We start from the raw sequence: 13,055 nt of genomic DNA, 5'->3' as shown, positions 1-13,055 counted from the left end.
TAGGAACTGATACCTTTGTTTGCTATGGTAGTTTATTGGAAATTTTAAATATGTCATTTCTATACAGAGTAACTTGTTGGTGTTCTTCAGAAATGGTACAAAGATAGCTGTTTTTTGTTCATAATACTGAATGTTTGATGGAAATGTATACAGTATAGTAGGTAACTAAGACCAGTCAAACCAGTAGGAAATGCACCAATTTGCTACCTAACTGAATTCTTAACTTAATTGGGTCACTTTACATTCAAGAGAAAATGCCAATGTCTCTGTATATCTATCGCTTGTAGTATTTTAAGTAGAACCTTAAATAGAACATACAGAACATCACTTTTAATCTACCAGGCAAAAGTGATGTATCAGGTTCTCGGTTATAAACTATTTCAGTGATATTACTGTAGTATGGTCCTTCGTGAGACGAATTGGTAAAAGTATAGTTTACAGTACATACCTGTAGTATAACTAAAACATTACTATGTATTTAACTCCAATTGGATGAAATATATATATGTTTTATTCTTTTTATAATCATTTTTTTAACCTATAAATACTGCAAACTATGCTCTAGATATTTAGGTCCATTTACAATTTAAATAGTTTTCTGCTTCTTGATGATGTAATCTTTCTGATTATTGTAGTTTTATTATTTTCTTAATAACACTTGATTTTTCGAACTATCAATGTTTTTGCTTTGAGATATAGGTTTAGTTTCGGGCATGGTACTTCAGCTTTTGATTAAACATCCATTTGAACTCGCTCATTGCAAATTAAGGTGACAAAATAATGTATGTTCATTACTTTGAACTAACGTAATTAGAAAACATTATGACATGTAATCTCTCATTCCTAAAAAAACGTGTTATTCAATTCAAATACTGTATCCTACAGTAGTAGAAGAGTAAAAAAAATGTGAAGTGCCCAAATATGGTAGTGATATGATATCATTATTTCTATATATGGACACATCACATTTTTTTCCAATTACAGTTTGATAGTGTAGATAGAGCTTTCTACAGTACACTATCAAAACAATTTGACAAAAAAGTGTGATGTGCCCAAATATGGTAGTGATATGCCCAAATATGTTAGTGATATGACATCATCATGTCCATGGGCACATCACATTTTTTTCTCACATAAAGTTTGATAGTGTATACAGAGGTTTAGATAGAATGACAAGCTGGAAAGCTTCAACATATAGGAGAAACCCTCCTCCCCCCACCTCAGAAGCGGAGGTTTCTTGATGTATGGTCTAACCATTAGTTATTATTTTAAATAAATAGAAAACAATTGTGATATTAACCTCAACAAATCAAAACATGTAAAATTGAATTGAACGATGCGAAACATTTCTTCTCCAATGATGAGAATTCATTGGATAGCTCACCTTAGCAGGTGGTAGTTGTGTTTAGTTCCATCTCTACACCATCAGGTGAATCCAACTAATTAATCCAGAGATGTTCAGCATGGGGGATAATCTATCAAATTCTTACTACTTTACTAACCCTCTGACGTATCATCATGCATATCGTCATCAACTCTGTCAGGCTTACTAGGCCAGAAGATAGCTCTTTACAGCCTAGCCACGTAAAGCCTAGTTATATTATCAGCCATATCGCCACATCTGCTGCTGTCCATCAGCCGAGAAATCATGATGTGGAATTATTGAAACAAATACAAAGAATTACCTAATAAAAGTCCACATTGTTTGAGTAATAAAATACTAAACATAGTGGATTATGTATGCATAAAGTAGCTCATTTAATATCTGGCCTAAAAGTTCATAGTGAAAAAGGAACTACAATACTGATCTGAAATGTAGCCTAAATTAGAAATTGGCATTAATATTCGGCATAGGTTTATACTCGGGTTAAGTATAGTAATTTGATAAATAACCCAATAAACATTGAAGTTGCTATTCCACCTTTTCATATTGAAATACAGTAGTTCTGTCCGAGTATGGCAAAAGCAACTAATTTTACATAGTTTTAAATAGTTTATTACGTGTCCGCAGGAGATAATATGAGTTATGTTTAGCGTAGAATATCTGGAACTATGTCATAAATCTAAAGGTCACGACCTTGTTTTCGGAGCATGATTGGATCTTTTGTATTTATTTACATTAGACTTGTCATACTCGGCGTGTATTCTGCAACTAATATCACAAACATTTCCTGAACTAGGAAAAATATTTCCAGTACGACGTGTTGTCTTAAATTTGACATGTTTTAAATTGAGGGAATTACCAAAAGGTACATGTATTTAATTATTATGTATCCTGTGTATAATAATAACTTGAGTTTGTTTTGCTAAAAATCAATGACATGGACACAAATATGTTTTTGTTGTTTACTACACCTACTGTATGGCATAACAATTAAAGAAACAAGTATTGCGTAATGAGTAAACAAAACTATTTGCCTCAGATTTCAAATAAAAGTAGTATCATTTTTCAACTACGATCAAGTTCTATAAATAAAATGTGGTATTCAATTGCTACAAATTTAAAATGACATTGTGGGAATTTGTTTTATTTATTTTTAAAATTAGTTTATGTTTATGTGGCCAAGGATTACCAATATGAAATTAATCCCTGTCCTATCAGATAGGTAAGGTGGTAATCCTCCTGATACAGGGCCTATTTTGTAAATCCGTTCACCAGGGTAACCCCCTACTCGAATGATGAACTGGGTTCTTTAAAGTGCACACAAACTGTAACTGTGTACGCTCTTGTCCTACGGTTTAAAGTCCTTATTCCGAGAAGACTAGAACTAGAAGCGAGTCGGCCTCAAACCCATGCAGATATTGTTGCTTCTTTGGGTATGGTAAATGGCGCCGTGACTTAACTGCTCCATCATTTGCAATAAGTGTACAACAAATTCTGTACAAGTCTATATAGGCCACTGATCAATGGAAATGTGCTCTCTGATGCGTAATGCATTGTCTGTATAAATCAGTCAATTTCTATCAGTTTCTGCAAGGTCCAGAGGCAAGCAAATTTCGAAGTCTGTTAGCAGAGGACGCCCTCTATCCCCTTGGGATACTATGTAATTCCGCCATTAACCTTCTTTCTTGAATTTAGTTAGGGTCAGGCAGAGGACGCACTCTATCCCCTTAAGATACTATGTAATTCCGCCATTAACCTTCTTTCCCGAGTTTAGTTAGGGTCAGACAAAGTACACTGGACAACGCGTTTTATGTTATCAAACTGTCAAAAAGCTCGAAGCAAGTTGGTTTGAATTTCATGTTTAAATACAGAAATGTGCAAGAGGTGAGAACAATGCAAATTCTATCACTTGGATACAATTAGTAATTCACTAAATGCGCCTCCATAGAAAATTAATGCAATACCGTATGTCCATGTTTGGTTCTATTTGTAATCATCACATCAGTAATCAAATTATACAAAGGGCATGTTATTAAATACTTAATCTACTTTGTTGAGTTCATTGAGAACTAAAGCTCTGTCTACACTATCAAATTAGTTTGACAAAAAAAGTGTGATGTGCCCAAATATGGTAGTGATATGTTTAAATATGGTAGTGATATGACATCATCATGTCCATATATGGGCACATAACATTTTTTTTTCACATACAGTTTAATAGTGTAGACAGAGCTTTCAGGAAACAAAAAGTGGCTGTGGTTGACCTGATGTGTAAACTTTGAGCAATTCAAGTTGGAGTCACAGTTTTGTATTGTTCATTAATGGGATGATACGTGGGATGACGGGTGATTTATACATTCATCGTTGTAAGTTCTACAATCAACATCGGATTATTGCGGAACTAAGAGGGCTACTTTTAAGATCTTCTATTCGTCTTGTGGTTAAAAAAACTCCCATCCTACTATAGCTACTATACAGTACAGCATGGATGCAATTGTGCTAGGCAGAGGTGGGCAGTAACAGTAACACACACCCAGTCTTCAACCTACCCAAAACCTTGCTTCAATGTTCTCCAGTATAATGTCAACAATTTCTGAGTACCTGAAAAGTAACTGTTTTGATTTTTATTCCACCCAATCTAAAGTGTTTGACATCCACCCCATACCTTTCAAATCCCTCAGGTCACCATCTTCTAATCTGGAAACAGGAGGTTTTATCATAAAAGAACTGATTTCATATCAAATTCAAATTAAACATTTAATAAAACGATCAAATCCAAAATTATTACCAAATTTTAACATTGAATTGCAATTTGTGTAACCTTTGAAAAATTATAGTACTAAAATAAGACATAAACGTCCTGAAGCAAATGAAAAAAAAAAACATTCACCAAAAATCAATGTTCGTTAAATTATTTAATATAAACCATACGTTAAGAACCGTATGTCTGAGCACTTTAAATAATTAAATATAGCAGAAATGACTTTACATTGGCGGGTATTAAATAATAGATTACAATATATCAAGTGAATTTCTATCAGATTTGATAATAAGATATTAATAGAAATTCTCCTTTGATTATTAAAATGATGGCATTCACTAATGAGAATAAAACAAAATAATGTTTATCCTAGGTTTACATATTGAAAGTATGTAATATAGCATTTGTAGTCAAAATAATTTAGAAGAATTCCTTGTCTTAAATAATAGTAAATTGTGATAAAAAGAGAGAAAAAATGCACTACCTAAAGTGGCAGGCGATGACTGTCCTCTCATGGACGGTTTTCAGACCTAGCCTAACTGCTAGCTAGGCTTAGTTTTGTAGGCCTATCTGGTAAACGTCAGTAACGTACGAACTTCGTACGCTAGCTATAGGCCTAACCTGACATTGTCTAGTTGCTGTATTAATTGTTTTTCTGTTTTTGTCAGAATACGTTTAACCATTTAAAGACGAAAAAGTTATTGCAATAGGACCATATAGTATTTATTTTTACATTGAATGTAGCTTGTGACCTAAAATTATATCTAACATGTGTCCTCGCTCATCACCTTTTTCACAGTTTTGATGGATACTAGGTCCAGACATTGACCGACTACACAACGATGATCTAGGTTGGTCTTTGATCCTTGGTCGTCTCAAATCGCAAGGTACCTATTGGTGCCATCCAGGAACCTCTAGTGGGAATTATTTCTTACTGCACATAATTTGTCATTTGGGCTTATTTAATGTCAACTAAATGAATTTTCCAAAAAAAAAAATTAAATTTATAGTCCTGATGAGGCTGAATCCTTAACATGTAAAAATGTTGAATTAAATTCTATTTTTATGTCGTAAACAGCTCACTTAATAGTGAGATTATAAAATCAAGGAGACGCTAAATACTTCGGCATTGTCATCTATTTATGTAATAAGCACATCCACATAATATTAATAACATGTTTGTTGCTCAATGCTAGATAAGACGACTTAATGTCTGAATGATTATGATAAATTAATTCTCAGTTTTCTTTGTATGAGACGATAAAGCAAAAATGCTGTTAAAATTTAAAAAACTAGCTTTCCTAAAGTTACAATGAGGAAATAATACAGGCAAGAGCATATGATGCTTTGGGAAACAAACATTTTTAAAATAGTGTATTTTACTTTTATAATACTACAGTGTATATTTACTATACTGTACAGTATGATTGAGTACTGTACCACCCCCACCACAATTTCTAACTGTTAAAACAGAAGACTTCAATTCCAAATATTTGTTACCGTATTTGTTGGGGATGGCCTCCAGTTTCTATGTAGAAACTGATCATTTAGGCCCTAAAAATTTAGGTATCACCAGTTTGGTACAAACCATCTACAGTATCTTTTTAAAACAGAATACATATTTTTTGTGGAGGAAGAAAGGAAAGGCTTTTGGGGAAGGAAAGCTGTAGGTTAAGAGATAGAGTTCTAGAAAGAACAAAAGTACAGTGTTTAGATATATTATATATAATATATATAATATTTAATAATGATTTTGTATTATATAAAAAAATAACGATTTTATGAGGGTGCCAGAGACATGACGTATCATAGACAATGAGGAAGAACCAAAAATAACAAAATACTCAAAACTGAAATTCTAAAACCAATTATAGAATTTGATTGAAGGCAACCAGAAAGAATAATCAACGAAATGTTAATTTGGATGAATTTCATTACATCCATTTAAAAGGCTCCAATAGGACTTCAATTCCTTCTGGCAACTGTAGCCAGCTTATGTTACAATGTAAACAGAATGTTCAGAATGTAAACATTTAAGAAAGTGTGTCCTATAAAAACATACATCATGCACATTTCAAAGCGTAGTTCACAGGAAAAAAATCACGATTTAGCTTTAAATTTAAACATTGATTTAAGCAGGTTATTGACTACAGTAATCAAATTAATATTTAATTAATATTTAATTAATAGGATAGAAAGATGTATCTTTAATTAATTCAGTATAAATCATTGGCATTTCATTATATACCTTTTTTTATTTACTTTTTCATTAGTTCCATGTTCAGTATACATAGTGTAGGATTTAGTAAGAATTCCTAAAATAGCAATATTAACATTCCATTTTAGAGTAGAGGCTTGGTGATGTATGTTTGTTTTCCATTGATCAATAGGGAGTTTTCCATTTGCGTCAACTTCCTGTGGGCCCTACGCATTTTGTATTGTTGGTCTTTGTCTGAACCTACTGTAAAAACTATGAAGCAAGGGGAGAAGCATGGCACAATGTCCCTACATGGGCACACTGTACTAGTTCCTACCACAAACAAAATGCTGCCTACTACAGTATAAAGCTTTGTCTACATTATCAAACTAGTTTGACAAAAAAAGTGTGATGTGCCCAAATATGGTAGAAATACGCCCAAATATGGTGGTGATATTTTTTTTTCCTTTTTCAGTCATATACTGTACATGTGACAAAAATGTAAATGTTTGATAGTTATAGACAGAGCTTTAGTATAGTCTACATGTACTGCACACCTCAGATGCCAGTTATCAGTTCAAAAGAAATGTGTACAATAATGTGCAGTTTCCTCAGGGATGAATGAAGAGCTCTAAAAGCATTGTAAACCTAACTAGGACAAACCAGCTGCCCCTGTATACTATTCTACATATTTTGAATGTGTACTGTATGCTTGTATTCTACAAGTTTTATGAGCAAACTGCTCAACATAAAGTTGATTGTGTTTCAGTAATCAATCCACTTATAATAATAATATTCTGCTTCCAGAAAAATGAGTCACTGTGGCATAATTTTGAAATTTAATGTTCTGTATTTCATAAACTAATTTACATGAGGCCCCACAACAGAATTTTGCACTGGAGTGTTTAGTACATGTAGGTCAGTATTTTTGCTAGGTGGACTGGTTTCAATGAGGACTAATTTTCGGGGAGTAAATTAAGCTTCTATTTAAAACTCTTTTAAACTGGGATTCAATGATTGTACAGCAGCGACATAAACTTTTATAATTATAAAGGCTTGGCAACTATGGAATTGCAGGTTTTATTGTATAGGTACAGTACAGTATGCAGGATACACCCATACAAAATGTATGTATTTTCAAATTTTCTAAAATGGAGGCCACATCCATAATTGGTTTTCTGTCATAAATTAAAGCTATAAATATTACTTATTAATATTAGCATAATTATTAGAAACGAACGTGTTCACGTTTGTTTACTTAATTAACAAGATAGTCATATCGTCTCATAACCTAAGATACTCTTCCTCAAAGACTTTTACTTGTTTGGATTGTGTTAATATGATAAATTGTGTATGAGATGACAACTATTTATCATAAATTCTTTATTCATACTGATAAACAGCTGTATAATCATTCTTTTATTTCAGGAATTTTATAGTTAATTTTTTTTCTGTATTAACCTGTTTAATTATGTACCAATATTTTCAACTAAGCATGTGCAGTAGTACTGCTTCTAATCAGTATAATTTCAAAAAGAAAAAATAAAATAAATAAATACACATTAAACATGTATCGTATGCAGTACACATATACAGTAAAAACATGCAAAATATCAAATCAGTAAGTCAATAATATCATTAGACCCAAATTTTAATTTTAAAACTTGTACTGTAGGTACAAGTTCACAGTAATTTTTTCGTCCAAATGAAATATATTTCAATTAAGGCTTTACTATTTAGATTTTAACTAAAAAGTTTGGTGGTATCATACAGTACATGATTTCTTTTAATAATAACAATTAATAAGCAAAAGAAATGAAGCTCTAAGCAACAGATATTAAAATTAAAATCAGTGAGAGCTCATTAACATTCATTTATAGCGCTGATATATAATAGATAGTGAACAGTAATATAGGCTCAGCATTATACTGTACTTTATGGTGATTCTCACCACAGGCAAATATTTTGCCTGATTATGAACATAATTTGATCTAATGACTTAAGTTGAAGGTCGATTAGTAATTCATTTTTAATGTATCAAAAAAAATAGAATTTCTCTGTTATTTACATTAAAATAATATCAATTTGTAATGAATTAAAATATTCGTTTGAAAATTATTATTTCACAGTCACACTGAGAACACATTAAACAGTTTCCACTCTGGGATATAAAATATATTTAAACAGGTTTTATCACTTTTTTAAACTAGTACATTAACTAGTGGTAACGTGATAATATTATTAATTATTTAATAACACAGTGTATTTTATTATTGTTATTAGTAGTAACTGTAGTTTTTTAGTAGTAGTACAGTACAGTATGTATATTATTTTTATGAATAAAATGACTTTCTCGAATACAGTACATTCCAAATGTTTTGCACTATGTATTTGTAAGGAAAATTTTGGAAAATAAATAAAAAATAACATTCACAACAATAAGAAAAATGTAATTAAAACATACAATGCTTTTATTTTAAGTTTAGTAATTTGAGTTCCAAAACATCTATAGCAATGTAATCATATGGTACTGTATATAAATCAAGAATCATTGTAATATCAATAATTTTCTTAGCAATGTCTTGTTGAGAACGGTGATCGATAATATGCGATGAAGCATGGTAAAACTATGCCTCGCTAAGCATTACAGCTTTTTAGCTACGGCCTTCAAATCAATCTTTGGAGCGATTCCCTATGACAATTATTCGTATCATGAAATATAACAACTATAAAGTATAATATTTAAATTGTCTAGATAAATTTTATAACATTGGAATAGGATGAATTACGTCAGCGAGTTGAGTGCAGGAATGAGGACAATTTCTTGGTGTACGCAACCGGAAATAATTATAATTTCATGTCTCTATAATATACAAACTTCTTATCATCATTGGATCAATTCTTTTTATATAATCATAAATATCGAGTTCTTTTGTATAATGTCTCATAAAAAAAATACTGATAAGAACACAATGAATAAATTTAATGATCACCTATAGATCATCACGATGTAGGCTAATATATTAACGGCAGTACAAGGATTTTTTTATATTTGAACACATTCTTCTTTGCCAGTAGAAAGCTACAATACACTATTATAGGCCTACTGTACTGTATACAACAATACACTTTTATTATCAAAGTTTGTAAATCTGTTAATTGATGATTTTTGACTAGTACACTAGACATTTTGGAAGTAAAATTCATTCAACTTGTGCTGATTTTTCTAAAATACTTAATTTGTTATATGAAATGAAACATGCTGTGATAATAAGCTACTGAAGTTTGTCTATATTATGATATTAAACGATTATATCAGTATAATGTAATCCAGTGACAAAGAGAAATAACATGTCTGCTTCGGGCAAACTACAGTAGGTCACGAGTTTAAGCTTATTTTTACGTCAGATAAAATAATGTCATCTGTATGTTGAAGAAAACACATAACAAATTACTGACAAATCTGAAGTGAGAATCTAAGAGTTTTATAGCGTACTGCATTAATAATTTATAATACAGTAGCACGTAAATGATCAACAACACAATAAAAATATATTCCAAATCGATTTTTTTAAGTGTAAAAATGTGAATGCATTGCAAATTATACACATTACACAAACAAAATACAGTCTAGTTTTAGAAATAAGACACAGTGTATATTAGTACAGGTTAACATCAAGGTGGTAGAAATCAGGCCTACAAGTTTAAGATTAACTGTGTGTGGAACTTGGCAGAAATTGGTGATTCACCTACGGTAGCTCCGCCCATCTTAATACAGTATATTGATCGTGACACACCCAGTAATTAGCATAATTAACTTTTGTCTTCACATCTGTTCATCGCAAAAAAACACTATCAATGGAGCATTGTTTCTTCTGAATGGGTGAAAGTTGGATGGTCTATTAAATAATTTGTACAAATTACAAAGATAGTTATCATAGAATAGAACAAAACATTTTCTATCATTTGTCTTTACAGTATTTTTTGTCCATGGCATAACATACTACAGTACATTGTACATTGTTTACCACCTGCTAGGGATATACTGATAGCCAGTGAATAGGGATCTTTTATATTTTGGGGCAGTAGCAAATATTAAACTATGTATAGCCCAGTATATACTGCACACTGTTCTTTTCATTCTGTTTATGAGGACTGATACTAACTGTATTTAACATTGTTTGAATGAAAGTTTTCTATAATAAACTACACTGGACCGTATTGTACTGTAGCATAGCAAAAAGCTATATAAAAAAGCATAGTATTAGTACTATGCTATACAAATAGCAAAAACTATACAAAAAACAATACAGAACTATCTTTTAAGACTCAAAATTCATTTGATATCAATATTGCTAAAAAAAATGTAACAAAAAATGTTTTTTCTGTACAAACTGTATACTGTATAATGCATATTTGCAGTAAGTAAGTAAAAGACAATTTGGGTGATTCACTCTGACTAAATGATTAATGCTTGATACAACAAAGAAGAAGCACATGGTTCTATGATGAAAGCCATGACTCCAGGAATAACAAAAAAGAGCTTAAAACTATTCTAAGAAAACAGTATCAAAGTACTGTAGGTACAGTATAAATATACAACTTACAACTGAGTTTCTTTAAAATATAATAAAGTTCAGATACAGTACTTGGAAACAAGTATCTAAAACGCTGCTCTGCTATATATATTAAACCGTAGAGAAACATTTATATAGACAAACATAGATAGTGGTGTAAACAGATAACTCAGCCACTACAGAAAGGAATCCATTATTCGACATACATAAAAAAGTGGTTTATCAAGTTTCACATATTCATGAGGCAATTCTCAAGGTCAAAGGAAAAATCCATATTCATGACAATACTATCACCAGTAAATATACTTTAGTTTCTAATTTATGAGGATGAAAATAGATTTGTCGAATTTCTCTTTACTACAATGAGCGAGTGTATGTGTATTGTCTTTATTTTCAGTTTTTAAGTATCCCTGAAGTTGAATGATCAGTTTAGTATACACATTCCCACAGTACTAATTTTGTGCACAGACTATTGTCATGATTAAAATTCAATTTAGAAAAGGTTTCAATTTCAACTATCACTTTTATCAGTCTCCAAGCTTCAACCTACTGACAGTAAACTGCAGTAAATTTAAGGTCACTTACCTGTGGCAGATTTGAGGTCAGCTGCTTCTGTATCATGTCACGTTCACGTTCAACATCGCTCAAACGATTCTCACAATTTCCGAGAGCTTCTTGAGTTTCTTGCAAGGTTTCCATAAGTTTATCTCTCTCGTCAAGCATATTGACCATCAGCTGCTCAAAGTTAGCGTCGTCCCCATACATTGAGCCCCGCTGACTTGTTGCGTCTTCAGAAATAGTTGGCATCACATCGCACATCATAGTTCCCACTTGGTTGAATTATATATATCCACAGACAAATCTTGATATCAAATAGATTAGTCTACGGGGACTAATACACGCTTTATCCTATTGCTTCCTACTACCAGTATTGCGCCAAATATGGTTAAAACCGAGAATTTTGTGGCGGAAACACCATCTTCCACAATTTCGCTAATTACAAGTATGCTGCTGTTAATTAAAAAGAAATAATTTAATTATTATTTTGTATATGTAAATAACTTCCAAAAATGGTAAGCCCAAATAGAAAATAAATAAATATGTAACATGTACAGTACTGTACAACACAATTCCTGAACAAATTCTATAAATTCTTCTGGTCGACGAGGTATTCTTATCAGATAAATCAATCCTTTTAATTACTACAACTGTATTTCATTCCTGTGTTGTCTCGATCCATTCATTATTATCCAAATTTTGCATATTTTTATATTCAATTGAAATTACCATTATAACTATAGAAGCCAAAGCGAAAAAGGCTACAAATTGTAAGCTAGGCCTGTCCTTTATTTTATTATTTATAGCCTGCTGTTGTGTACTCTCTGCAATTGCTATTTTCTAGTTCAATTTTAATCACAAAAACTGTGTTAAATTTCGATATTAAACACAAACATTTGAAATCCCCGAAAAATGTTATGAAAAAATGGTATCAAATAATTCTTGTGATGTTATATTCTCTTCAAAAAACAGTACCATCAGTTGACACAACAAAGCGGTGATGGAATTGGCTGCCCTGTCGTCTGTTGTGCTCTAAAATTTTAGTCGACTTCAAACCGGGAGACGGGCGAGACTTCGCAGGCTTATTTCATAAACTACGTCTGAAAAACGTATTTAAAAAGTAGCTGCAAGAAATTAACACTCTCATCTTTTAAAATTGTACCTTCACTACATCCTGTGCCATTTATAACCGCATTAATATCAAAATGTTCATTACACATTCATATTTTTGTAGCGAAATCTACTCAATACAAGTAGCGGCCATTGTTTTTTCCCATAATCCTTTGTAATTATTTTCTGGGTGCGAGGATAGAGGCCGCCCCCACCGGAAATAAAGAGAACTTTCAAAACAGAAAAAAGGGAAATCCCCAATTTAAAATACAGTAGCGCACATTAGGAGTATGATTCGACTCCACATAAACAGTATATAACGCTCTAGACCTAAATAATTTAATGATTCAAATAAAAAAATGTAACAATATTTTAAACTTTACAGAATAATTATAATGCTGAAACATTTTTCTATAGGATATTTTAAAAATTTGACAATTCATGGACGATATGTGTAGGTTTATTTGG

General features: G+C 31.6%; 1 protein-coding gene across 8 annotated transcripts in view; it reads right to left on the bottom strand.

Annotated features, from left to right (window-relative positions):
* The window catches only part of LOC144847822 (liprin-alpha-1-like), a 61,523-nt gene extending 48,782 nt beyond the window's left edge, over window positions 1-12,741 (bottom strand). For 7 of the 8 annotated variants that reach the window (XM_078704348.1, XM_078704354.1, XM_078704352.1 and 4 more), the window contains exons 1-2: window positions 12,453-12,741; window positions 11,505-11,930 (exon numbers count right to left, since the gene is read on the bottom strand). In XM_078704348.1, the coding sequence (XP_078560474.1) occupies window positions 11,505-11,741 (237 nt within the window). In that variant the 5' untranslated portion in view covers window positions 11,742-11,930; window positions 12,453-12,741. The remainder of the gene's footprint in view (window positions 1-11,504; window positions 11,931-12,452) is intronic. The other variant, XM_078704349.1, reaches the window with a different exon arrangement.
* Between the last annotated feature and the right edge of the window lie 314 nt (window positions 12,742-13,055).

Source organism: Antedon bifida, chromosome 7, assembly GCF_963402885.1.
Source record: "Antedon bifida chromosome 7, ecAntBifi1.1, whole genome shotgun sequence".
NCBI classification, from domain to species: Eukaryota; Metazoa; Echinodermata; class Crinoidea; order Comatulida; family Antedonidae; genus Antedon; species Antedon bifida.
This window is presented reverse-complemented; position numbering and strand designations above follow the sequence as displayed.